Source organism: Cervus canadensis, chromosome 9 (assembly GCF_019320065.1).
Source record: "Cervus canadensis isolate Bull #8, Minnesota chromosome 9, ASM1932006v1, whole genome shotgun sequence".
NCBI classification, from domain to species: domain Eukaryota; kingdom Metazoa; phylum Chordata; class Mammalia; order Artiodactyla; family Cervidae; genus Cervus; species Cervus canadensis.
Genome location: NC_057394.1, coordinates 63,604,982 through 63,632,370, shown reverse-complemented (window position 1 = coordinate 63,632,370; position 27,389 = coordinate 63,604,982). Strand labels below are relative to the sequence as shown.

Below are 27,389 nucleotides of genomic sequence, written 5' to 3'. Positions count from 1 at the left end.
TTTTCTGTAAAAGGTATAGTTCATGAGGAAATGAAATATGAAGTGATTTCTTCTTGTGCTGTATAAATGCAGGTTATGATAGCTTCTTGGGAAAGTGTTAGTTGCTCAGTTGGGTCTGATTCTTTCACGACTCCATGGACAGTAGCCCACCAGGCTCCTCTGTTCATGGGATTCTCCAGGCAAGAATACTGGAATGGGTTGCCGTTTCCTTCTCCAGGGTATGTTCCTGACCCTGGGATTGAACCCGGGTCTCCTTCACTGCAGGCAGATTCTTTACCATCTGTGCCACAGGGAAGCCCCTTACCAGCTATCTACTCGAACCAATATGTACCAGATTCGGAGCGTGGTTTACCATTTAACGTAATAACGGACTGACCGTGCCGGTGGACCAGTATCGTCTTCTTCAGATTCTTGATTTCCTTCTTCGGACAAAGAACTACTGTCCTCGTCGCTGTCTGATGACTCTGAACTACTGCTTTTATAATTAGGGGGCAGAGCCGGTCCTGCAACTGAAAAAGATGTCTTGTGTTTGTCATAAGTAGTCACAACTGTTTCAGTGAATCTCTTAGCTCAGGGGTCCTCAACCTTCAGGATCTAATGCCTGATGATCTGAGGTGGGGCACATATAATAATAATCAAGTGCACAATAAATGCAATGTGCCTGAGATCACTCCAAAACCACCCCCTACTCCATCTGTGGAAAAACTGTCTTCCCCGAAATGGGTCCCTGGGGCCAGAAAGGCTGGGGACCGCTGCCTGAGCTGACATTTCACACTTTATTTTCCCAAATTGACAGCACTGGCGGGCTACCATTTATTACAGACTTTAATCTCCTTTGCTCTTGTTCTGAGTATAGTGGTTTAGTCTTTCCAACTCCAGGAAGGCAGAGATCATGTCTTACACAGCGTTAACTATGAGATTCACAAAAACTTTAAAACCCGAACTTATAAATATAGCAACAGTAAGTTCCCTGATATCTTACAGTTTTTGCATTGGTTGTAATTTTGGTTGGTGCAACTGCCAAAATGGCTTCATGATTTCTTTTTTACTAACAGACAGCATATGGTAGATAATACATCACAGAGTTAACTAAACAACAAATCTGCCATTTCATACTCTATTATGTTAAAAATCAAAATTATCCATTCTGGTTGCTGACTAAGAATCACCACTTAAAAAAAAATCTTTACGAGCATTACCATACTTCTCAGTTAGTTTTCTGTTCAAGATGATTTCCAAGCAGAGACAAAAGCAGACACTCTAAATTCTGCTCCTTCCTGACAGAGGCTCAGAAAAGAGAATGAGGCTGCACTGGGGTGGGGATGCTGAGGGAGGGATGATGGTCTTCTGGGCCCACTAACAGAGCCAACTGCTCTTACTTAATGGCTCAGCAAAAATTATCATTGCATGATGTCACACACATAAAACTGTCTATGTCAATTCTAAGCAGTGATGCCAAAACTCAAGCCTGGATGTTTAATAAATTCACCAAAATATTTTTTAAAAAAAGATTCCTGGGCCCTTACCCCAGAGATTTTGACTCAGTTGGCCTGGCGGAGGACCTGGAAATATGATTTTCCAAAGAGCTTTCCAGGTATGCTATTCCCTCAATATTAACAGCAACAAAAACTTAAGAGACTTCTGTGCATTTACCTATTTAATTCTGACAACAACCTTATTAGGACAGTAGTATGACTTCCATCTCGCAGACAAGGAAACTGAGGTAAAGAGATAGTATCTCGCCCAATTTCACACAACTAAACAGAGGAGTTATGATATGAACTTCTTAACCACTACACCAAACAACATTCAACAAAGGGTCAACATTCAACAAATATTTATTGAGTAAATACTTCCAGAGGCATAACTTAGAAAATAAATTAAAAAGGTGACTGTGAACGTGTGGGAGGATAATTCTAAAGACAGAGGTCAGGGAAGGTACCCCTGAGAAGACGTTTGTACAGAGACTTAAATGACAGTGGCCATGGAACAATCTGAGGGAAGAACATTCTAGATGGGGGAATCCCTGCTGCAAAGGTCCTATGGAAAGAGCAAGCTTGAAGTGCTTGAGGGACAAAAAGGCCTGTGTAGCTAAAGCAAAGTTAAGCAAAGTGACAAGACAAAAGGGATGGTATAAAGGGGTTAGTTACAATGTATGCTTTGGGGTCAGACTCCAGCCATGAATTCCAGCTCAGCTGCTTATTAGCTGTGTGGTTTGAATGTTACTTAACCTTCCCATGTCACGCCCTCCCTTTTTCCTTTTAAATAAGATTGACTGATTTCTGGCCGTGCTGCACCACATGTGAGATCTCAGCTCTCCTACCTGGGATTGAACCCATGCCCCCAGCAGTGGGAGTGTGGAGTCTTAACCGCTGGACTGCCAGGGAAGTCCCTGTCTCAACAAATTGGATGCATTTTTTTCTATATATCATTAAATAAAGGAAGGACTTTTAGAAAAAAATGCTAAACTTGTAACACAGCATGCCTAGAAAAGAATAATCAAGCAGCAAAAGGAGGAAAACATTAAGAATTAAGGGACAGAACTCCTGTCTCCCACTGCTGTTTAAGATTGCAGAATAGTTAATGTCTTAGTATATAAATATTCCTCAACCACAAATGGAGATTACATATGACTTCTGATTGTGATGAATAGTGCCTTTACTGATTTCTGGTTTATCTCTGTATGTAGTACCAATCCCAGAGAAAGCATCTTTTAGAATATAGCAAGAAGGGGAGAACACCACCTTCTACAAATAACCCTTTCTTCAAAATTCTAGGGAGTCATAGTTTAACATGAAAGAGATTAAAGTTAAAAGTTAAAGTGAAGTTGCTCAGTCGTGTCTGACTCTGTGCAACCCCGTGGACTGTAGCCTACCAAAAGCTCCTCCGTCCATGGGATTTTCCAGGCAACAGTACTGGAGTGGGCTGCCATTTCCTTCTCCAGGGGGTCTTCCTGACCCAGGGATCGAACCTGGGTCCCCCACATTGCAGGTAGACGCTTTACCTTCTGAGCCACCAGGGAATCCCATAAAAGAGATTAAGAGATTACATTTCATTCCCATGATTGGTTCTTTCCATCTTCTTGTTTCTAAATATTAAGGAGGGAAGTTTTTTCTTTTTTCCTTTATTTTTTTTCTCTTTTGCTCCTTCCTTTTCTTAAATATGGGTGTTATCGATGTAATTTGTCAATTTGATACTACTGGCTAATTCTGGGTTTGTTCCAATCAAGATGAGGTTTTAATATTCTTTTGTAAAGTTCAAATGGTTAAAAGGTTAAATGGGTTAAACATGTCCTGTATTACAACTAAGGGATAAATCTGCCTTGAATTTTTAAAGAAACACATGGGATATGTTTAAAGACGGGAATAAACAGATGAAGACAAAACTCCTCTGAGAAGAATGTCAGGCCTTATTTTTTAAAAAAATGACCCCAGGAAAAATAATGTAGAAAAGTAATATTCAGAATATAGCATTATTTATTTTTCATTTGGGTTATGTCAAAAGAAATAATTACTACACAATAAAATAATACTAAGATATGGTAATACTTTAAAAAAAGAATATTGAAAACATAAGTTAGTACAATATAAGCCCCATTACAGACTTTCTAATAAAATTGAGGATATGCCTGGCTTCACTTTTTTATAGGTATCATTCTTCAGAACTATAGAAAATGTCTTAAAATACTGTTTTAGGTGCTTGTAATGAACAATTCCATCTCACTCCTAGAGTAGTGATGCGTGTTATTAAGGCAGCTCTCCCACTGCAGTAGTAATTTTACCAATAGATTACAACTTCCATAAGAATACAGATTATGCCTTATACATTCCATTATGTTCCCCTTGTAGTACCTATCAGATAGAATTATGCTGACACAAAAAGAAGTACTCAGTATATATCACATCAGACCTCTTTACAGATCAGCAATTGATTATAACAGGAAACACTGACTCTGAACCCCAATTAAGTAAAATGTTATTCCCTCTAAAGCAATTCCATTCTTCTCACAAGTATGTTTATATTACAAAAGAATTATACTCATATTATGTTTTCAATTTCAACAATAAAAACTTAGGGACTTGCCTAGTGGTCCCAAGGTAAAGACTACACCTTCCGATGAAGGGGGTGCTGGTTTGGTTCCTGGCCAAGGAGCGAAGACCCCACGTGCCTCTCAGCCAAAAAACCAAAACATGAAACAGAAGCTATATTGCAACAAATTCAATGAGACTTAAAAAAAATTTGTGGAAATGTTTTCTCTTTTGTTTCATACAGACTTTCACAATAATCTTGATTTTGCCTGTTGATGGGCAAAGTCTAAAATATTTACTGTCTGGTCCAGGAAAAGCTTGCTGATCCTGTGACAGGTTTAAGTCATGGAAATATCAATAAAGAGCATCCAAGTGTCTTTTGATGGGAGTAGGTAGTGACATCAGAGAAAGCTGCCTAGAAAGAGCGATGGGTGGGCTGAGGCCAAAAGACGAGACTGAATTAGCTGGGCAAAGGGAGTGTGGGTTGGGGCAAACGTGGCCCACGCAGAGGGAAAAGCACCTGCGATGAACTGCAAGCCGAAGGGTCTGATGCATCTAGAAATGTGCTCAGAGTGGCTGGAGCCAAGAGAGGAGAGAAGGAGGGACCATGGGAGTGGGAGTGGGGAGGGGGATGTTGCTGTGAGGTCAAGCAAGGTCAGGACTGAAAAGAGTGCCTTGAATTTAGCAACAAGTTGCTGAGAGGGACTTCCTTAGTGACTCAGTGGTTAAGAATCCGCCTGCCAATGCAGGGGACCTGGGTTCCATCTCTGGTCTGGGAAGATCCCACATGCCGCCAGGTAACTAAGCCTGTGTACCAGAGCTCCAGAGCCCGTACTCTAGAGGCCATGAGCCACAACGACTGAGTCCATGAGCAGCGACTGCTGAAGCTTGTGTGCCAGAAAGCCGGTGCTCCACAACGAGAGACGCCGCCGCAGGGAGAAGCCCACGCACCGCAACTAGAGCAGGTCCGGCTTGTCACAGCTAGAGAAAGCCCGCAAGCCGCAACGAAGACCCAGTGCATCCAAAAATAAATAAATAGAAAAAGCGATTTAAAAAAAGGTGCTGAGAGACAACTGGTGGGTTGTTTACTTTCACAGTGAAATTGGTGAGAGTTTTTAGGCAAAGTACCAGAAAAGTGAGGAAGTTTTTTAAGATGGCATCTACTTTTTCTGTGATGGAGAGAGAGGCTAAAGAAGAAAGAGTAGGCTTTAAAAAGTTAAAGTTGATCACTGGGGTGGACAGCAGTGTGGGAAAACATCACAGGATAGCAGGGCAGAGCTGACCCAGCCAGGGAGGAGATTATGGTCAGCAGCAGCAATAGCCTGTGGAGGGGTGAGGTTTCATCTAGCAGCATGTGGAAGCCTGGGTGTGGTTCACTAGGGGTGAACGTCTTGACTGATCCAGGGTGGAATTTTTGTCAGATGGATTTATAGAATTACTGGATGGGAAAAGGCAGTGGAAGATACTGACAAGAGAACGGATGAATGGATAGACCACAGAGGCTAAGTTGAGCAGGGACAGAAACAATAAAAGGAAGGAGGTCCATTAGGACTGAGGCAGAGAGGCTCAATGAGACTAAAACCAAAGATTAAAAAAAACTGTGATGAGAGTAACCAAGCAAATTAAAAAGCAGAGACATCACTTTGCTGACAAAGGTCTGTACAGTCAAGCTATGGTTCTTCCAGTAGTCATTTGTGGACGTGAGAGTTGGACCATGAAGACAACTGAGCACTGAAAAACTGATGCTTTCCAACTGTGGTGCTGGAGAAGACCCTTAAGAGTCCTGTGGACAGCAAGGCAATCAAACCAGTCCATCCTAAAGGAAATCAACCCTGAACATTCACTGGAAGGACCGATGCTGAAGCCGAAGCTCCAATCCTTTGGCCACCTGATGCAAAGAGCCGACTCACTGGAGAAGACCCTGAAGCTGGGAAAGATCGACGGCAAAAGAAAAGGGCAGCAGAGGATGAGATGGTTAGATAGAATCACTGACTCAATGGACGTGAATTTGAGCAAACCCTGGGTGATAGTGGAGGACAGGGGAGCCTGGCATGCAGCAGTCCATGGCGTCACAAAGAGTCGGACACAACTTAGCGACTGAACAACAACTACCACTGATCCACCCTTCCTTCTCCGCCTTATCCACACCTTTGCCAGATATAGATGTAACTCAATAGCTAATACAACAATTTGACCATCCTGTAGGTAACCTGTGGTTCCCAGATAGCCCCTCTTGCTTTCTCCTTCTCTTCCTGAAAGAGTGTTGAGTTCCACAGTTTTTGCAACCTTGTCACAGTCAAGAGTCGGACACAACTTAGCAACTGAACAACGAGAGTAACCAAGGAAGAATGATGTATGAATAAGGGGTTCTGGCTGAGAATGAGACTGAATTTAAGTTTTCAGAGATGTGGAAAATCCCTGGCGGTCCAGTGGTTAGGACTCCGAATCCATGGTCTCACTGTGGACGGCCTAGGTTCAATTCCTGTTCGTGGAAATAAGATCCCACAAGCTATGAGGTGCCTCCCTCCCTTCCCAAAAAACTTTTCAGAAATGGAATAAGGTCCGGTGTGTGACTGCAAGTGTAGCTAAGATGAGTGGTATGAAGGTCACTGCAGATGAAGAGAATAAAGTCAGAGTAAGAAAGGCCCAGGTTCCACTCAACTTCCACAAAGCAGTATCTGGATGTTGGGACTTGTCTGGAGAAAACATTTTCACCCCAGTTTTTAAACATGATCTCAGGTGACATTTCCCAACATTCAGTTATCCAGAGTATTCAAATAAAATTAATTTGGTCCATCTCAAACCTGTGTGCTAAATAAAAAATTGGGTTAACTCCACTTTTCTTCAATCATTGTTGAAGGGAACTTTCCTTGCTAAAATAAACACGTAACTTTTTAAAAACCACAGAGAAACCAAGATCTGGAAAAAAATCTCTGGGTGGAAACATGGCCTCTGGGTAGTCAAGAGTGCAAATTAGATTCAGAAATGGGAGGGTTATTCCTTCAGCTTTACTGTTTTCTAACTTCAGTCAACCCCAGGCTACAAATCAGAACAAACATGAAAGGAGATGGATGCTCAGGGAGGGCTCCGAGAATCTTTTTCTTTGGCAAATACGAGGTACTAGTTGTGTGTTAAGACTAGAAGATTACTGAGCAATGGGTGGAGACAGCTATATCAACAAATTATTTCAAAAGTGTATTAAATACCTGTTGTATTTAAGTAGGAAAAAAACAAAACAAAAAAAAACCCCCATGGGTAGAAAGGAGGGCGAGACAGTTTGGAAAGGCTTCACTGAGCTGACGTTGAAGTTAGGGCTCAAAGGATGAGGTATGAGTTTGTCAGGTATGTCAAAAAGGGCAGGGCAAAGCCCGAAGGAGCCTAGGGAACTGAAGAACTGCGCAGACACTCGGACAAGTTTGAGCGCTGAACTGTGTGTCAGATGAAATGACAGGATGAGAGGGGCAGGAAGGCTGGCCGGGGACTTGAGGGCAAAGATTCTGCAAGATCCAAGGGTATTCATTGTACGTCAGAAGGCAAGACAGCACAGAGGTTCGGAGCACGGGCTTCGCTCTAAATAGGGCTCTTCCACTTAACGAGCGATGCGGCATGGGCAACAGCCCGAGTCTCAGTGTCCCCATCCGTATCACCGAAGAATAGTTACCTTACGCAGTGGCCAGGAGGGTTAAAGGACTGACATGCGTATCGACGGTTTAGCTGAGGGTGCAGTCCATTAAGCGCTAAGTGCGTATACTTCATTGTGATAATGGTTACAGGCCAAAGCTAGTTTCTGCAGCCCCTAGGACTCCGCTTGGGAAGGAGAGTTACTTCGGACCCGGCCGCGCCCACTCGCCAGGCGTCCGCCCTCCCAGGCGTCGGGACCAGGGCCAGGACAGAGACTGGGCGGGAGGGGCCGGCGGGCGGGTAACTCGCCGCCGCTTACCGGGGCTGGAGTCCCGCTCCTCGTCCTCCGCCGACCCGCCGGCCTTGAAGCCGGGCGGCAGGGCCGGCCCAATCAGATCCCTCGCCATCCGCGGGGTCAGACACTGCAGGCGTACACAAGTGTCTCCAAGCCGAGTCAGAACTCCACGACGGGCAGCCCGCGAGGCGCCGAACGCGAGGGAAGCTCTTCCGGCGCCGGCCGATGACATTTCAGCTTGTGATTGGTTGATCTTTGCTATTGGCGGTAACGGAAGTGACGCCTAAGGCTTGCTGCGCACTCGCACGCCGGGTTGACTACCAGGCGGGTGGCGATGGGCGAGCCGGTTGGTGATGCCGTGCCTCCCGCCGGGTGGTTCCCAGCCCCCGAGCTGACACCCACGCTGGGGCCTCTACGCGACCGAGCCTCGCGGCCGAACAACTGGATGCTGTGGGCGATGCCGCCGCCGCCGCCGCCTTCGTCGCTTCCCGCAGCAGGGTCCGAGCCTGCCTTAGAGGCACAGCCCCGCGCGGAAGCCCGCACTTTCCCCGGGGCACCTCCCCCCTTCGACGCCCACATTCTTCCCGGGGCGCAGCCCCCCTTTGACGCCCAGTCCCCCCTCGATTCTCAGCCTCAACTCAACGGCCAGCCTTCCTGGAATTTCCAGGCGTCAGCGTCACGGTACTGGACGCAGTCCCCTGGTAGTTTTCCTTGGCATCAGCAGCCCCACAGCACTCCAGGTAGGTTGTTAACGCCTTTCCGTACCACCCCTTATCTTTCTTTTCCATCCCTACTTCCTCCTCCTCTTCCACCCTTCTTCTCCTCTCTTCTTCTGATACTGCCTTGCTCTCTTGGAGTTTGGTCGTTAATGTCTCACAGTTTGTTCCACAGTTAACGATTTCCCGACTTGTTCATTTAGTTCAGCAGTTATTTGGTTGATTCCAACTATGAGCCAGGACGTGAGGATACAGCAGTGAGCAAAACATTCAGAAATCCTTATCTTAGGGCTTGACATCTCCTGGTGTAAGCTGACAGAGACAATGAACAAAATAAAGCGGTGCCTATTAGAAGGCAGTGAGTGCTGTGGAGAGAGAAAGCAGAGTCACAGTTTTAAATGTCAGTGTCAGTCATGAGTAAGGTCACATTGAAGCAGAGACTTAAGAGAGGTGAGGGATCAGTTGTTACTGTTTAGTAGCTAAGTCATGTCTGACTCTCTGCGGCGCCATGAACTGTAGCCCCCCATGCTCATCTGTCCATGGGATTCCCCAGGCATGAATACTGGACTGGTTTGCCATTTCCTTCTCCAGGGGATCTTCCCCATGCAGGGATGGAACCCGAGTCTCTTGCAGTGCATATGTCTGGGGCTTAGCCATGCAGGCAAGAGAGACTCGTAAGTGCAGAGGCCTTGAGGCAGGAACTGTGTGTGAATCACTATTCTTCCTAGAAAGGGTGAAAGTGAAAGTCGCTCAGTCCTGTCGGACTCTTTGTAACCCCATGGATTGTAGCCTGACAGGGTCCTCTGTCCCTGGAATTCTCCAGGCAAGAGTTCTGAATTGGGTTGCCATTCCCTTCTCCAGGGGATCTTCCTGACCCAGGGATCAAACCTGGGTCTCCGGCATTGCAGGAGGATTCTAGCGAGCTGCCACTATTGTAACTCAAGTATTTATGACGTGCTCTAGCAAAATATTAAATAATCGTACAGTTTTTAACATTTATGGATCTTTTTGTTTTCCAGTTAAACATACTTATTTTCCACGAAAGCATGATACAAGGGTCAATGACTTCAGTGGCTCTCCCAGAAGAAAACAGAAAAAAAAGGTATTTTTAAAGATGTTCTAAAATGTGACACTTTGGTCCCTATGTCACTGCTTCATATCTCATCTGTCGTAACTGTCTCTGTTTTGCATTCATCGTTGACACACCGTAGCTTTGCTATAAAAGAATCTTTAAGGGTCTTGGCTGTAAGTAAAAACTTCAAGCAAAATCTTCTTGTGAAAAAATGGAGAAACTGTAGAAAAAGAAAACAATCAATCTATTTACATACAGTATCAGGAGTAAATATGGGCAGTTATGATTACAGATAAATGTAAATGTTATTGAATTTCAATGAAGTAAAAGATATATACTTATACATAATATATATATTTATTTTACTAGCAGATTGGGAGGGGAAGGATGAAATGAAAAGTTTTTGTGTGTTTTCAACCCTTGATTATATTCAGAAACTGAGCCTTAAAATAGATTTCCTTTATTCTGATGTAGCTTAACAGTCTGGTCTTTCGACTTTTAAGATGTATAAATAATGTCATTAGAATAAATTGAATAAGATCTACATAATGAAATTACTACCCTTCATTTTGGTATCAAAACTGTGTTGCTGATATTTACAAAATACTGTGAATATGTAATATATCTAATAACATAATCTCAACATTGAACAATTGGAGTCTACTTCCTATATAGTCTTATCATTGTAATAATCTTTTTTGTTTTATGTTTAAACATAAAAATAATAAATTGGGAATAAGAAAATAACTAATATTTACCTAGTTATTTTCTCTCATTTAGTAGTTTTATATACACACACACACACACTCTTTTATTTATCCTAAAGGAAGAAATGCTGTGTTTACAAATATTTATTTTTAGGTTATTTTGACATATGCTCTACTGCATTTTAATTAGATTACCAATTTGAAATCTATTCATGGTTTATATTAACTCTATTCAGATTAAATTTTTTTTTTGGCCATGCCTTGTGGCATGTGGGATCTTAGTTCCCTGGCGTGCCTGCTTAGTCACTCAGTCATGTCTGACTCTGTGACCCGATGGACTGTAGCCCACCGGGCCCCTCTGTCCATGGGATTTCCCAGGCAAGAAACGAGGAGTGGGTTGCCATTTCTTCCTCCTGTGGGTCTTCCTGACTCAGGGATCAAACCTTCATCTCTTGCATCTCCTGTATTGTCAGGCAGATTCTCTACCTCTAAGCCACCTGGGTAGCCCTGACTAGGCATCAGACCTTGCCCACCACATTGGAAGCGCAGAATCTTAACTGCTGGACCACCAGGGAAGTCTTAAATTTTTTTTTTTTTTTAACAAACCTGGCTTTTCCTAATGTATGTGTTGAAGAAACAGAATCACCCCTTCATTAGAAATATATTCAGAAGTTTCTCCCACGTGTAAGAGTATATGAAAAATCAAAACCTGCATATTTTTACTGCTGATTGAGTTCTCACCCAAAGCCTAATGCTTCTTCATTTTTATTTGCAGAAAAGAAAGGAACCCGTTTTTCACTATTTTTGTGATACCTGTGATCGTGGTTTTAAAAATCAAGAAAAGTATGATAAACATATGTCCGAACATACAAAAGTAGGTTTTTTGGTTATCCTGATTTTATTTAGCAAAATGGGTGTATTTGGTAGGAATTCTGAGCTTTCTTCCTGTAAAAGTTTAGAGTTATCCTAGAAATGTTGTTTGAAGGCAAGTTGAGACAGTAACCCTGGGATTTGCAGTTTGAGGGTGGGATGCCTCCGCTTCAGGAGTTGGTAGGATGGCAGAGGCGAAGGGAGGTCTGGCAGCTGTTGAGAAGGAAAAACGTTAGGAAGTTCTTAGTTGGGTAAGTGCTCTTCAGTTTGTGGGAGTCATGCTCGACTTGAGGAAATAAGAACATTTTACAACATTGCTGATGTCCTGCGTTCACTCAAATGGAGAAGTGAATGCTATGTATTACTGTGCTATATACTTTTAGAGTGCAACTTGGTTTTGGAGTGAATTTTGTCTTGCTATTGTTGTAAGTTTTCACGGATAACACCACATAGACAGGATACTAGGTAATAATGCCAGAATATGTCTGTCTGTATAGTAGAAGGGTACATTTTTTATGGGAAATGTTGAATTGAGTCTTTTTTTTTAAAAAAAAAAACAAACTTCTTACAGTGCCCCGAGGTAGATTGCTCTTTTAGTGCACATGAGAAGATTGTCCAGTTCCATTGGAGGAATGTAAGTTGTTTTTTTTTTCATACACGCTCTTTTTATTTTATTGATCTGTTATCTTCATAACACTTTATCTACATAGCCTAATAATAAGCAACATTCATGAGCCTTTGTACTTGGTAAGGCATTTTTATAATCCATTATTCAACTTCATCCTCATCATCCACTGTGGACTAGATAAATCTTGGCCCTGTTTAACAGATTTATAAAATGATTTGCCTAGGGCCTCAGAACTTATTCTTGCACTTGGGTTTCTTAGCTGCAAATTCCATGCTTTTTTACTAAACTGTGCTGTTTCAGATTGTTTTGTGTACTCATCATTTCTCTAGCTAATTCCCTCAACTATAGTTGGTCGGTCAGTCATATGAATATCTAATATTACTCAAGAAATTGATTACATTTGCTTTATAACTGAGATTATACCATGGCTTGCTTTTCTTTTTAATCAATAGCACTAAAGATATGAAAAAGGGAAAAGGGACTTTCCTTTAAAGGAAAAGTCATAAAATAAATCCATAGATAAAACCTGCTTGCTTAGGTTTTTTTTTTTTTTTTTTTGCTTGCTTAGTTTTAAAATTCTCTCTCCTAGTAAATGTACTGTTGGGTACAGCATCTTCATTATCCCCTATAATTCTTCAGATTTAGTCAAAAGCATACAGTATGCTTTCTGATATTCACCAGGCCTTTTCCCCTTAGATGCATGCTCCTGGTATGAAGAAAATCAAGTTAGACACTCCAGAGGAGATTGCAAGATGGAGGGAAGAAAGAAGAAAGTGAGTAAAGAGTTCAGAACTTGTGCAGCAACTTTCTTTTACCCTGGCAGGTCTGAGTACTTCAAAATAAAGACCATCTGGCCCTAAGGACAATTTGAAAAAGGAAATTTGGTCTTTTATAGCATTGCAGATGTTCAGCTCAAAATGGCCAGTCCTAACTTTTGTTGTTGTTCTTCAGAATTGGTTTACAGTGACTTTGAGAGTGTTGTTACTTGATGTATGATAATCACACAATTTTTATTATTGTAGTTTTGATTCATTGCATTCCCTTATAATCTTGCTGCTAGGAAATGGGACTGTCAACTGTATTATATGAGGCTATTGTTAAATGTAGCTTTTGGTAGACCTAATAGGAACTCTTGATAAATAACTGATGTCATAATGGGACTTTGCTCTTTGAGGGGAGCCGCTGTGTGCCCCCTCAGTTTGATGTTCAATACAAGGCAGTGATGGGTGGTGCTATGTTAAAAAAAAAAAGTTTAATACTTTGCTATGTTTATTGTTTTGATTATTTTTTAAAAAGTTGTTGAATGCTTGCAGCATGCTAGGCAGAGGGAGTACAGTGACGTGATCATGGTGCAGTATGGGGAGAATCTGGTGGCTCAGATGGTAAAGAATCTGCCTGCAACGCAGGAGACCCAGATTCAGTCCTTGGGTCAGGAAGATCCCCTGGAGAAGGGAAAAGCTACCCACTCCAGGCTTCCCGTCTGGAGAATTCTATAGACAGAGGAGCCTGGTGGGCTACAGCCATGGGTTCACAAAGACTCGGACTCTACTGAGCAACTAACTTCAACTTCACATGAAAGGAACCAGTCTTGGCATTGATAAGAAGCCTTAGCCGTGGCATAGTCAGACTTGGAAATCAAAGGAGTTGGGACCGTGCCATGATTTGACTTAGTGAAGAATTTGAAGCAGTGCGTGTAAAGCGCCTTATCTCTTCTAGGTGGCTTCTTTACAGGTATAATGTTTTTCTCCTTGTGATTCCACTTCATTCAGTTTTTTTGGTTTTAGTTTGTTTTACTTGTTTGTTCTTTATCTGTTGGTTGTATCTTTTTCTCATTATTTTGCACGGAGGAGTGCTTACTTCAGCAGCACATATACTGAAAAATTACTTTGCACAGAGGAATAATCAAACAGGAAGACTTAGCTCCATTTCCTGACACTTAGTTTTTGAGGCCCTGGTGATGATGGTATCCTGTTAGATGGATCAGAAATGTCCTATCTGCAAAAGTTTTTCCCCACTGACTTTCTCCCACTGACTTTCCTCTGACTCTGGTCAGTCAGAAGTTGTTGCGGCTCAGTGGTGCTAGCCAGTGTTGTGTTGATAGATGTTTGATTTTTTGAGGAGAATGACAATAGTTACTAGTTGGCAATGATTATGAAGCAACTCCCAGCTTCCCTGATGTCTCAGAGAGTAAAGAATCTGCGTGCAATGCAGGAGACCCAAGATTGATTCCTCGGTTGGGAAGATCCCCTGGAGAAGGAAATGGTAACCCACTCCAGTATTCTTGCCTGGAAAATCCCATGGACAGAGGAGCCTGCTGGGTTACAGTCCATGGGGTCGCAAAGAGTCGGACATGACTGAGCAACCAACACACTACACTACACATAAAGCAACTAAGACGTTAACTGTGTAAGCTGTTTAATCTCTCAAGTTTTGCGTTCACTTAAGGCGATAGGGAAGGTCTGAAATGAGTCGCTGACTTGCCATCTTTGGTTCTTTTATCTCTAGCAGTTGTTTAAATTAAGTCATTATGTAAGCTGAGAAAGTTGGACCCATTATTAAACTCTGTAGCTGTTATACTCTCCCCAAATCCCCCACTCCACCTTCCTCCTCTGCATACAAGAGGAAGGACGTCATCTAGTCGGGGGGAGTGGGGTGTTCCTTGATGAAGGGACGTTGAGTTGAACTTCGACCTAGTTGGGAAGAAATAAGGGGGGGGCAGGGACTAGTACTCAGACAGGTTGGCATGGGCCTTGGTGAGAGGCGATAGCAGCCTTTGAGAGATGGCAGTTGTCGGGACAGAGAGAAGGAGGTGGATGGAGAACACGTGGGAGATGAAGACAGGCATTGTTTGGTAACTGAGTGAATGTGAGGTGAGGAGGAAGGAGGTTTGGAGGAGACGTCCAAGTTGCTGGGATGAGGTGGCGCCTGTGACTGAGACAGGGACCTTGGAAGAAGATGGGGTATGGGGGTGTTGCTCTGAGACATCACTGAGTATGAGGAAATTCCAAGACACCTATTTGAAGATGCTGTGTAGGCATTGTGACTCAGACCAGATTGGCTAGAGAGAGACATTTGAAAATCACGAAACCATGAATTCAGAAGACTTTAGGAACTAAGTTCCCAATCAGGCCCAGGTTCCACTCAACCTCGCTTTGTCAAGGAACACCCCACTCTTCCAGACTAGATGAGGGCCTCCTCCTTAGACGCTGAAAAGGAGGGTGGAGTGGAGGATTGTGGGAGAGTCAAACAGCTACAGAGTAGAAATTGAACAGTGGGTCCAGTTTTCTCAGTTTATATGAAAACTGGTTGGTTTTACTCCGTGTCACGCTATCTTCCCTTTCTGCTCCACTACAGAGAGAGGGAAGATAGTGTGACAGGGAGTGAAACCAAGCCTGCTGAGCGAGAGCCCGAGAAGTAGAAGAAAACTCAGAATGGGACCTGTTGTGGAAGCCAGGAGAGGGGAGGATTTCAAGACAGGAAATGTGGAGGTCAGTGCAGATTGCTGTGGAAAGGTCAAATAAAACAAACCCCCAGAGTGACTGGTTTTGGGACACACAGGGCCGCCTTGATGTGGATTCCAGACGATTGCTGCTTGGCCCTTCTTGGGGTTGCCCACCCTCTGTCTCCACAGCTTTCTGCAGCTCTCACACCCTTCCGCATGATTCTTAACAAGAGGGATTGCCATTGTCTTGGCCATTGGGGTTGCAGTTCCACCGGAAGTGTGTATACTTTGAATTCCACTGACTTTTTGGGACTCACAGTTTACTGTAGAGTTCATCCGGCACCTCTTTACCTTCCAGTTTCCACGGCCGTTCATCTCCATGCAGTTTCTGCCACTTACTTTCACGGTCGCACCATGGATCTGATCTTCTGGGCTTTCTGCCCCAGAGGTCCCAGAGTTGGGCTTACTCCTCTTTGGGCCTAACTTCTGTTCCACCCAGCTCTCTCCCTGTCCCTTCTACCTCTGGGAAAGGCACCAGTCCTGGATGACCTGAGACCTCTCATCTCTTACCCCCTTTACCTTCTTTTCTCCTCACCGCTCTTGCATCTTGGCCTCCCGCCGAGTTGAAATCCCTTCCACCCCTCTCAGCAGCTCAGCTCCCTCATGCCGTTGCCCTTCATCACACCCACCGGCAAGAGCCTCAGCTCTGCCTCAGTTGCTCAGTGTTGAAGAAAACCACACAGCTTAAGGTGCTCTGCAGGTGAATATTCAGCAGTGTTATCACACTTAAGGAATTGACTTGACCAGCAAGGTTAGGTTATTCTCTTTGCGTTTGCTGTTTTTTTTTTCATGCAAAATTAGATGCTAATATGCATGTATTTCTTAGTTATATAGGTGACTATGTAGAACAAAATATAAAAATAAATTTGTTAAGCTGATTTTATTTTAGCCAACTCATATGCCAGTGAAAACAGAATGCCTTGGAATTGACAGTGAGAGGCGTATGAGGTGGGCTTCATACGTCTTGTCTTTTCTGATTAACCGCACGTTGCTTGCTTACAGAACTCTGTCCCAGCCAGACTTGTTTTTTCCTTTTATCATATCCCAAGCGGGTTCTTTGAAGTTTTAGCTTCAGTTTTGATCATGCTGCTGCTTCTAGAAAATCTTACCTTTTCCAGCCTTGAAGTTCTGCTCACTGCTTTAGTCCAGCTGAAGTCCTGCCAGCCTAAATTTGGGGGAATATTTTTCCTCACCCGTCTAGAGGAATATCTTGTCCTACTTTGAATATGGTATCCCCTCTGCCTATTTGGTGTAGATGCCCCTTATTCTGGTCCTGTTGATGAACTTTTTTGCTTATGAGTCTTTAAAAAAAAATTACAATCTTTAGAAATGTTAATACCCACAGTTTATGTGACTGTTTATATCCCATGGTGGCATAGATATAAGGGATGGTTATAAATGTTAATGCTGGGAAAGATTGTAAGGCAAAAGGAGAAAAGGGCAGCAGAGGATGAGATGGTTAGATAGCATTACCGACTCAGTGGACGCGAATCTTGGCAAATTCAGGGAGATAGTGAAGGCCTGGAAAGAAGCCTGGTCTGCTGCTAAGAGTTGGACATGACTTAGCAACTGAACAATAACAACATAAATGTTGATACATGTAAATGAGATTGGAATATATTTTTATTGTGGGTGTAATTCTGTTTTGGTACTTCAAAGTAAGCGGTTGGAGAAATTGTACTGAGATTCATATTTTTAATTTATGTTATAATTGTATATCATTGTTAAAGAAATTGGGCAGTGTTGATCTGATTAGTAATGATAGTTGGAATTAATATAATTAGTGGTACTTAAACTGCCGTGGTTTTGAACAGTAAACGCTCATCTCACAGGACAGGTCATCACTGAGACAAGCCAAGCTGATCTGTATTTGAACGCGTTCCTTTCTGCAGTGGCTTTCCTCATGTGAACGTCAGCTCTGCCACCTTGTGGCTTTTGTGCAGCACGTGCTTTAAAGGAAAAAATTCCACTGGCTGGAGAGACTTAAGGAATAGTAACATGTGAACTAGCTTAGGTAGTGTGTATTTATATAAAGTCCCTGGTGGAAGACCAGTTTGGTTTGCTAATAGAAGTCTCAGCCACCTTTGAATTTATGTTGATATACTTTATAGCTTTAAATAACTTCCTGACAAGAGTTTAGTTTGAAATTAGAGGTAAACATTCAGTATTTGGGGCTTCCCAAGAAAACTAAGATCATGGCATCCTGTCTCATCACTTCATGGCAAATAGATGTGGAAGCAGTGGCTGACTTTATTTTTTGGGGCTCCAAAATCACTGCCGATGGTGATTGTAGCCATGAAATTAAAAGATGCTTACTCCTTGCAAGGAAAGTTATGACCAACCTAGACAGCGTATCAAAAAGCAGAGACACTGCTTTGTTAACAAAGGTCCGTCTAGTCAAAGCTGTGGTTTTTCCAGTAGTCATGTATGGATGTGAGAGTTGGACTATGAAGAAAGCTGAGCGCAGAAGAATTGATGCTTTTGAACTGTGGTGTTGGAGAAGACTCTTGAGAGTCCCTTGGACTGCAAGGAGATCCAACCAGTCCATCCTAAAAGAGATCAGTCCTGGGTGTTCATTGGAAGGACTGATGCAGAAGCTGAAACGCCGATCCTTTGGCCACCTGATGCGAAGAGCTGACTTTTGAAAAGACCCTGATGCTGGGAAAGATTGAGGGCGGGAGGAGAAGGGGACGACAGAGGATAAGATGGTTGGATGGCATCACTGACTTAATGGACATGAGTTTGGGTGAACTCCGGGATTTGGTGATGGACAGGGAGGCCTGGCGTGCTGTGGTTCATGGGGTCGCAGAGTCGGATGCGACTGAGCGACTGAACTGAAGTGGTGCTAGTGGTAAAGAATCTACCTGCCAATGCAGGAGACGTAAGAGACATAGGTTCGATCCCTGGGTCGGGACGATCCCCTGGAGGAGGGCATGGCAACCCACTCCAGTATTCTTGCCTGGAGAATCCCATGGACAAAGGAGCCTGGTGGTTACAGCCCACAGAGTTGCAAAGAGTTGGACACGACTGAGGTGACTTAGCGCAGCATGGCGTTCAGTATTTGAAAAGGCAAAGCTTGTTTTGTATATGACCAAGGGTCCTGAAAAACAGGGGTAGACTCTTGCCCTTAAGACCCTCACTCTAATAGGGGACGTAGGAAGATCTATAAATCGCCAGGAGACCACAGGCAACAGAAGTCTTCATTTTTGCCATGTGGGGCTAACACTGTCAGTCAAGGGATACCTGGTGTCTTTCGAAGGCAGAGAAATCAGATCGTTTTGTAAGACTTCTTGTAAGAGGGGTCATGCCACCCCTCTCCCCACCCCAATTTATTTTAAGGTGGTATTTATTCTTTTCTAATGTCTAGTTCCGATAAACATGCGGAGTTCTGTTCAATTAAAAACCTTAAGGCTTTCCACTAATAATCTGCAAAAAAAGAGACTGCAGCCGAAAAAACTCAAAGTGATTCTTTCTTCATTCCCATCTTCTGGGGGTACAAACGCTGTATGATTTGGCATTAGGGAAAATTGAGTGAGAGAGGTTCATTTCCAAAGCCTGGCTTTTCAAGACTGAAACCCACCTCAGAGCCAATGGGGTGTCCGCTAGGTGGAGTAGCTCTGTGTTATTTACTGCAGCAGTTAACTGGCTCTGAGGAAACGCTGAACAGTTGCGCCCCCAGTTCTTGCAGAATTCCAGCAGCGGGGGTGTGCTCCTGAAGAATGCTACATCTTTTTGAAGTTTGAAAAGACTTTGAAATAAAAATGTAGTCGGGTTGAAGCAGCTGTGGTTCAGTGAGAGTCCAGAGAGATTGTGTTTTTCTAGAGAACAGGCTTAAGGGAAAAGCCAGTGAGTGGGTGGAGATTTGAGAAGGAAAGGGTAAGATATAACCAGAATGAGATGTGCCAAGATAATTATTGGTTCCGTGTTGCCCATTTATTGACTCTGGGGCTCAAGAGCTGTCACTGGAGGCTTATGGCTTAGGCAAGGGGAAGGCAAAGAGGAGTTAAGAAGTGAAAGAGAGAAAGAAAAAAAGTGTTACAGTTTCAGGGTCATTTCCTTTTGGGATGTTGGGGAAAGATGGAAGTAGGGAGAAAAGTGATAAAAATAGAGAAACCAACTGTGAAAATATCACTTCTCACAGTCTTTATAGCTTCATAACATCCATTCTTTACCAGGAGATATTGAACTAAGCTTTATCATTATGTAACTGTGCAGTCAGTGTAAGACCATTTGTGATATTTTTTCCAACAGTTTGCTGTGTGTTTGTGTATTTTAGAAACCTGAACTGTATCTATATCCAAGATCCAGACTTTTCCTTAATCTTGTATCTCAGTAGTATGTTGCTGGAGGGAGCTTCCTGATGATCGTTGTATGTATAACTAGGTCTTGTGTTCCTGGGAGTGGTATAACTTTGGGGAAGAAAGTTTTATTTAAGCACTGAAAAACAAAATCTTACAACTTTGGGAGGGTTATAAACAGCCACTACCTTTAGGAAAGTGATAACTTTAATCAGCCAGAAAGAAAAAGTGAGCTGTTTTTTTTAAAAGACTTCCACCAAAGGAATTTCCACAACATCCTTGATGTCTCATTTAAGGGGTTGTTTCTTGTATCTCACCTAAAATCCACTTGCTGTCACAAATTCTGTATATTCCTTATCATTGAGAAGCACTTCCACACCGCCTGCTTGCTTATTCACGCACCACTGTAGGACCACGTCCTTGTGTTTAGCATATAGCCCAACATGTTAAGTGAGGGTTGGTCTGCAATACTCAGAAGAGAAATGTTAAAGAAACACAAATAGTAAGAATAAGTGAATTTCAGAGATGTGAGAAGTGTGGAGTAGCTGTGCGTTACATGTCTAGACACTGCGGGGCCTGTGAAAGTCATCACCTTTTCCCTCGTCATCTCTGCTTATGTGGAGTTTGTCTTCAGATGGCGAACAGCTGTCGGCCATCTTCTTAAGATTGTGGTGTTTTTGTCACTTCTCTTCCTCTTTTAAAGGCTGCAAGTTGTTCCAGTTCCCTTCATCTTTCTTCGGAGGTTTTATTTTTCGTCCTGTTAATCATCTGTGAGTCCCTTCTGAATCCCTCCCAAGTTTGGTTTTTCCTCAACATTCCTTTTCAGTTTCGCGGTACAAAGCTGGCTGTGTCGCCCTGAGAGTTTCTGGTCACTTTTGAGCGTCGTGAGAGGAGGACTTCACACTTGTACCTGCGCTGGGGTCCTTCTGTTTGCTTTCCGAAAGTGTAGTCATGTGGTGCTGACTGGCTGTCAGATTTTATCTCCTGTGACCTTGGTCTTTTCCTCTAATGTTTATTTATAGCTTGTACATTAATCATGTTTTATTTATGAAGTTCATTTTTCTTGGCTGGGTAGATTGCTTTGTCCTGTCCTCGCTGAAATCCATCGCTTTTTTTTCTAATTACTTCACCGCTTACTCAATGTCATTTCCATTCTTATCTTCCAATGTGCCCAGCCCATGAGCTGCATATTGTCTGAGCTGTGCACATCAGTGATGCAGATGTTATAAAAAGAAGGGTGGAAACAGTGTCCTCGAAATAATGGCAGAACGCAGTGTGTTGATGTTTCTCAGAATTCATTCTGATGAGCAGCCAGGCTGAGTGGTAGGAGAGCTTCTGTGTTCGCCCTCCTAGGATCTGTTCCTCTCACCACCAGAGTTTGGTGCCTCCATTTCCCCACAGCTGTGCCAAGGAACAAAGAAAGCTTTGTCAGAGCAATTCATCTTGAACACTGCTGTCAGATTTAATCTCACTTACTGCCTTGTTCATCTCTCTCCCTGTTCATAACTTTCAGTGGCTCCCCATCACCCCTGAATCAAAAATAGGCTTTCTAGTATGGCATTCAAGGCATATTTGGGCCCCCGCCTCCCTTTCTGGTCTGATTGCCTGTAACTGTTGCATCCAAAATGAACCACTTGCTACTCCCTGGGTATCTCTCTCACTTTTAGACCTTGGTTTGTCTGCGTTGTCTGCTCTGCTTAGAACACTGACATTCTCCCATTGGATTTGTGTCTGTTAACACCATTTAAGGCCAGTGTCTTTTGTGTTCCTTTCTTTGTGGATTTCTTCATCTAGATAATGATCTTTCCTCCCCACCCTCCAATCTTTGTACTCCCAAGGGGGTGCTTAATTTATTTTGTACCTTGTTATAGTTGTTCTTTTAGAAATAACCATGCTTTTCTTGTCCTTCCTGGTGGACTGTTTATTTTTTGAGAAGTGTCTCTTCCTTATCTTGGTAACTTTGGATATACCTACTAGTATGTGTTTGCATAAGTACATGCCTAAGAAAATACATTTTTTTTACAGTATTTATGGATATGTGCCAAACATATGAATTACATCCATTTCATCACATTATATATTTGACTTGCATTCTACTGTAAGTTCCTTACCTGGTAGCAGAGTTTGTGGACTGGCCACCGGTCTACATCGTTGTAGACCTACTTTTTTTACCCTGAAAAAATCTGGAGTAGCATCGTTGTAGGCTACTTTTGTTACCCTTAAAAAAATCTAGAAGGAATTAAAAGTTTATATCAATTTACTGTGTCAGTCATTTTTAGTTAAACCAAAACTGTTAAATGCAGCAATTGCTTGACTGCATAATTAAAACTGTACTCTAAAAGCCCTTTTCTAATGGATTCTTATTGTTTTCTAGAAACTACCCAACTCTGGCTAATATTGAAAGGAAGAAAAAGTTAAAACTTGAGAAGGAAAAGAGAGGAGCGGTGTTGACGACGACACAGTATGGGTGAGTTCCTGAAAGCTGCTTGCACTCTCAGTGCTCGCTTTAAATGAATGTGCATTCTTACAAATAATAAAAAGAGGACACACCCAAATCCTAAAACTTCTGTATTTTCAATTCTGAAATTTTTGCAGAGGACACACCCAAATCCTAAAACTTCTGTATTTTCAATTCTGAAATTTTTGCTTTTGTAACTTTTTTGCTGAATTTTTAAAACTATATTTTAAAATAATATACCTGTACTCATAGGTATAGTAGGAGTATAATAATACCCTATACTTACATGGTTTTCAAAATGGTTTATATTAACAGGTCTTTTCTGTCTTTGTCCCCTGGCTGAACAGTTCTCTTTCCCAGAGGCAACCCGTTTTGTCCTTCTAGAGATATCTTATTTGTATACATCACATAGATAATAGTCTTTTTTGTTTTTTTCCTTTTTTGATATAGTCTTCCATCTTGCTTTTTTTAGCCAAATAATAAACTGTCCTGTATTAATATATAAACAAGACTCCTCATTGTCTGAGGGTGTGTAGGAATATCCTGACAAGGTCGTCTTTTTTTTCCTTAAATCAATTCTCTATTGACAGACATTCATTTTCAATCTTTTACTGATAAAAAGTTGCCCTTATTGCCCTGTACATAAATTTTACACGTGCAGATATTTCTGAAGGTGCGTTCCTAGAGGTGGATTTGCTGAGTCAGAGACATATATTCATAATATTGATAGCTAACTGCCAAATATCTGTCATACAAGCTATCCCATTTTACTCTCCCAGCAGCAGTGTATGAGACGTCCCATTTCCCTAGTACCTCACCTTCACAGAACTTTCCCATTTTATTTTGTATTGTGTACAACTCGATGAATTTGTCCATGCACACATACCTACATACCCATGTAACTTCCACATAGATTAATAATATATAGAATGTATTTACCTCACAGAGCTTTTCTCTCTTAGACCTTCCTACCTAGTTCCATGCCTCCCCACAAAGGTAACCTCTTTTGAGTTCTATCATCATAGATTTATTTTACTTGTTCTTGGGACTTTGTATGAAAGTGGAAGTGGAATTCGCTCGGTTGTGTCCAACTCTTTGCGACCCCATGGACTATACAGTCCATGGAATTCTCCCAGGCCAGAATACTGGAGTGGGTAGCCTATTCCTTCTCCAGGGGATCTTCCCAACCCAGAGATTGAACCCAGGTCTCCCGCATTGCAGGTGGATTCTTTAGCAGTTGAGCCCCAGGGAAGCGGAACCTTGTATAAGTGGAATCACATAGTATATCTTCTTTGGTATAGTTTCTATGGCTCAAAATTATTTTGTGCTGTTCATCCATATTGTTGTATATAGCTGTAAATCCATTCTTAACTGCTGTATAGAACTCAGGTGTGAGAACATATCTGGGTTGGCCAAAAAGTTCATTCTGGTTTTTCTGTAAGGTGGTATGGAAACAACGGAGCAAACTTTTTGGCCATGCCGATACATTCATTCTGCTGTTGGACGTTTGGGTTGTCTCTCCTTTGGGCTGTTGTGAGTAAAACTGCTGTGAACATTCTTCTAAGTGTCTTCTGTGGACATGAGTGCTTGCTTACTGTGTGTTTAGTTATGACAGATATAGGCAAACAGTTTTCTGAAATGGTTGTATTGATTTATATGCCTACTGACTCTGCATCTCATTTCTCTGTGTCCTGTTCAATATGTGGTATTGTTATACATTATACCTTTTTCTTATGTCATGCCATTTCCCTCATGACTAATGATGTTGGGCATCTTTTTATATGCTTACTGGTCATTTTAATATTCTCTTATGAAGTGCCAGTTCAAGTCTTTGACTGTTTTTTAATAGAGTTGCTTTTCTTGATTTGTAGGCGTTACTTACTTAGATACTGGTCATTTTTTGTATAGAGTGTAGGTGGTGCAGATGCAGTCTTGCAACTAGTGGCTTGCCTTTTTACTCTTGATAGGTGTCTTGTTATGCGTTTTTTTTCCCCTCTCATATGTTAGTCTCAATAGCACACGTATCTGAGGTCAGTTGGGGGTTATCTGCTGATCTTGACAGAGTCACAGCCAGCGGTTAGTTAGCTGATGGCTAGGGTGCCTGTGTGGTTAACCATTTCTCGTAGCCTTCATTCTTGAGTGTAGATCATCTTTCCATCTGATGCTATTTTTCTTTTGCCTAAAAGACTTCCTTTAACATTTCTTATAGTGAGGGTGTGCTGAAGATAACTTCTTTCAGCTTTATGTGTCTGAAGAGATCTTTATTTTACCTTCCTATTTGATGGAGAAGGAAATGGCAACCCACTCCAGTATTCTTGCCTGGAGAATCCCATGGACAGAGGAGCCTGGTGGGCTACAGTCCACATAATTTTGCTAGATATGCAGTTCTAGGTTAATGGTGTTTTTGATATTTACAGTACTTTAAAGATGTTGCCCCTCTGTTTTCTTATTTGCATGGTTTCCAAGAGAAACCTGCTGTTACCATTACCTTGTTCCTCTATGTAAAATACCTTTTATCTCTGGTTGCTTTTAAGATTTTCTTTTCATCACTAGCTTTAAGCTTATTATTATATGCCTTAGTATTATTTTCTTACCTTGTATTACTGTCCATTGAGAGTATATGTAATGAGCCTTTTTTCAAAAGGTCTTTTTTTTTTTCCTGTGCATAGTTTCCGTAAGCATGTGCTCACATAATTATTTGTTTTCCTCTTAAGTATAGTAATTAAGGTGGTTTGAGAGGGCACTTGATTTGAGCTAGCTGTGAAATTGTGCTTGGTCTGTGATCTTTAAGTTTATCCCCCTGTAACATGAAGAGAATAATAATTGAGTTGGCCAAAATATTTGTTTGGGTTTTTCTGTAAGATTCTGAAAAAGGTTCTGGAAAAACCAGAACCCTTTTGCCAACCCAATACCTGTCTAATCTGTTTCAAGGCGTTATCATGAAGCTCAAACAAGAAACAAGGTAGCATGTTTGTAAAATCGTCAGAAACTTTAAGACTCCTTAAAATTAAGTAGATAAGAGTTAACACACTTCGTAAAGTCTAAGGAGTATTTTGTGTGCTATGTCGCTTCAGTCTTGTCCAGCTCATTGCAACCCCGTGGACTGTAGCCTGCCAGGCTCCTCTGTCCATGGAATTCTCCAGACAAGAATACTGGAGTGGGTTGCCCTGTCCTCCTCCAGGGGATCTTCCAAATCCAGGGTTGGAACCCACACCTGCACTGACAGGCGGGTTCTTTACCAGTCGGGCCACCTGGGAAGCCCCGAGGACCATTTTATCTTATGTATGATAGGAATGAAAGAATGCTGCCAGGTAAACTCACTTGCTGTTGATTGTACAACATAGCCCAATTTAGAGGGAAGGAAATTTATGGAAGGAAATGGGCAATTTGGAATTGATCAAGTATGATATATTGTGTGTTTTCATTTAACATTCTGTCTTTGGAAGCCATTGAGTTTATTTTTTTCTGATCTCTTTAGTGTAGTAGGTGACAAGTAATTGATTTGACAGTTAAGTTTCTTTTGCATTTAGCAATCTTTTTCAAATTTTTCTTGAAAGGTCAGTGCCTTTTATATTAAGAATTGCATTTTTCTTACTGCAGTAAGATGAAGGGGATGACCAGACATTCGCAGATGGCAAAAATCCAAAGTCCTGGCAAACATCACAAATGGAAAAATGGCCATTCTGAACAGAGAACAGCTGCTGGATCAGGCAATCATTTGTGTGATTTGAAGCCTGAAAGTCCACCTGAGGCAAATTCAGACCCCCTCGGTGTTTTGGTAAACACTGATTCTGGTAAGCTAAATAGGAAAACACCGTGTTTTTAAGAGTATAGACAATGATGCAGAAGTTCATTCTTCACATCCTTGTTTATGGAGAGTTTAATGGTAAAAATGTAAAAAAGTAGAATGATGCTTTTGTTCCTAATAGGAGTGTCTTATTTAAAACGTCACTTTAAGAAACTTTTTATGAATCTTGGGAATGAATGCATGAAGCACGCAGAATGTGGGAGAAAGGTTATATTTATTGGGTAATTTGTATAGTATCATATAATCTTTAAAAATATCTTAAGACTGTTTTGAATGTATTGATGCTGTGAATTCACATTTACACCATTAGATGAATTTTCCCACCTAGAAAGCAGTATTCCAAGGGAAGCCAGTATTTATGCTGCTCAGCATGAAACTGGTCTCTTTGGATAAATAACATTAATTCAGTATATTAAATAATACGGTTCTTCCTCACAGCATAGAATATATTTATATGTTTATTATTTATTCTTGAGTTCCCTCTAGAATTTGGGAGATAAATTTACTCTTGCTTACAAGTTGAAAAATTAAAGGACAGAAATGTTGCTGTCACAGAAAGATATCATTCAGCCTCTAAGGCTTCGTTTCTCTTCTGAAAAATGAAAACATCAGTGTAAATATTTTGCCATCTTCCCTTCCAGTAACAAGGTGTGAGGCTTTATCTAGTTCCTAGTGCTGCTGCTTCTGCAAAGGCGGGTCACCAGTGAGTGGACTGATGAGGGGTTGTTGTAGGTTTGCCAGCAGGCCCTGCTCAGCTTGGGGGAAGGTGGCTTCTACGATAATCACACAGCCGATTATTGAACTTAAAGGATGGGAAGAAATGGAGGGGGGACTGCTTCATTGACTAAATCAGGATGGAAAAAGATCTTGGCATAAGGAAATGTTGGGCTAAGAATGACAAGATAAAATTCAGTAGGAATAGTAGTAATACATATTTTAACACCAACTAACACTTATTAAGTAAGGTACTTAACTTTGCTCTGAGTGCTTTGTGTATAGTAGCTCTTTGCTTCATAAGAGTCTTTCATGTACATGCAGTTGCTGCTTCCGTTTTTGAACCGAGGAACTTAGAGTCATTTACCTTAGTCATACCGCTAGTTAGTGACAGAGTCAGAGTTAGGAGTCTTACTCCTAGTATACTGTACTACCTCCAAATGTGAAATCTGAATCTGGCCCCAAAAAGCAAATCTATGTTGTATGGGTCTAGGATAGTTGAGATGTGGAAGAGAGTTTTAAAAAAGCATCTTCTTATCCTTGCTAATAGTGAGGAAAGGGCAGGAGACATTCGGGGCCAGGGCTCAGTTTACTCTTGGGCACTGATTTGTGTTTTTTTTTTCCCTTCAAAAAATGTTGGGAGAGTGCCCACATACTTATTCAAGCTTACAG

At 42.0% G+C, this 27,389-nt stretch overlaps 2 protein-coding genes across 4 annotated transcripts in view; one reads left to right on the top strand and one right to left on the bottom strand.

Annotated features, from left to right (window-relative positions):
- The window catches only part of GPALPP1 (GPALPP motifs containing 1), a 32,091-nt gene extending 23,921 nt beyond the window's left edge, over positions 1-8,170 (bottom strand). Inside the window, exons 1-2 of one of the 3 annotated variants that reach the window (XM_043477829.1) lie at positions 7,969-8,170; positions 377-509 (exon numbers count right to left, since the gene is read on the bottom strand). In XM_043477829.1, coding sequence (XP_043333764.1) covers positions 377-509; positions 7,969-8,056 — 221 coding nt within the window. In that variant the 5' untranslated portion in view covers positions 8,057-8,170. Of the gene's footprint in view, positions 1-376; positions 510-7,689; positions 7,917-7,968 lie in introns of those variants that run through there. The other 2 variants (XM_043477828.1, XM_043477830.1) reach the window with 2 other exon arrangements.
- A 48-nt stretch (positions 8,171-8,218) lies between these two features.
- NUFIP1 (nuclear FMR1 interacting protein 1) overlaps positions 8,219-27,389 on the top strand; it is a 31,407-nt gene continuing 12,236 nt past the window's right edge. Inside the window, exons 1-7 of the mRNA XM_043477826.1 lie at positions 8,219-8,684; positions 9,680-9,762; positions 11,215-11,313; positions 11,881-11,943; positions 12,634-12,710; positions 22,112-22,204; positions 25,796-25,989. Coding sequence (XP_043333761.1) covers positions 8,279-8,684; positions 9,680-9,762; positions 11,215-11,313; positions 11,881-11,943; positions 12,634-12,710; positions 22,112-22,204; positions 25,796-25,989 — 1,015 coding nt within the window. The 5' untranslated portion in view covers positions 8,219-8,278. The remainder of the gene's footprint in view (positions 8,685-9,679; positions 9,763-11,214; positions 11,314-11,880; positions 11,944-12,633; positions 12,711-22,111; positions 22,205-25,795; positions 25,990-27,389) is intronic.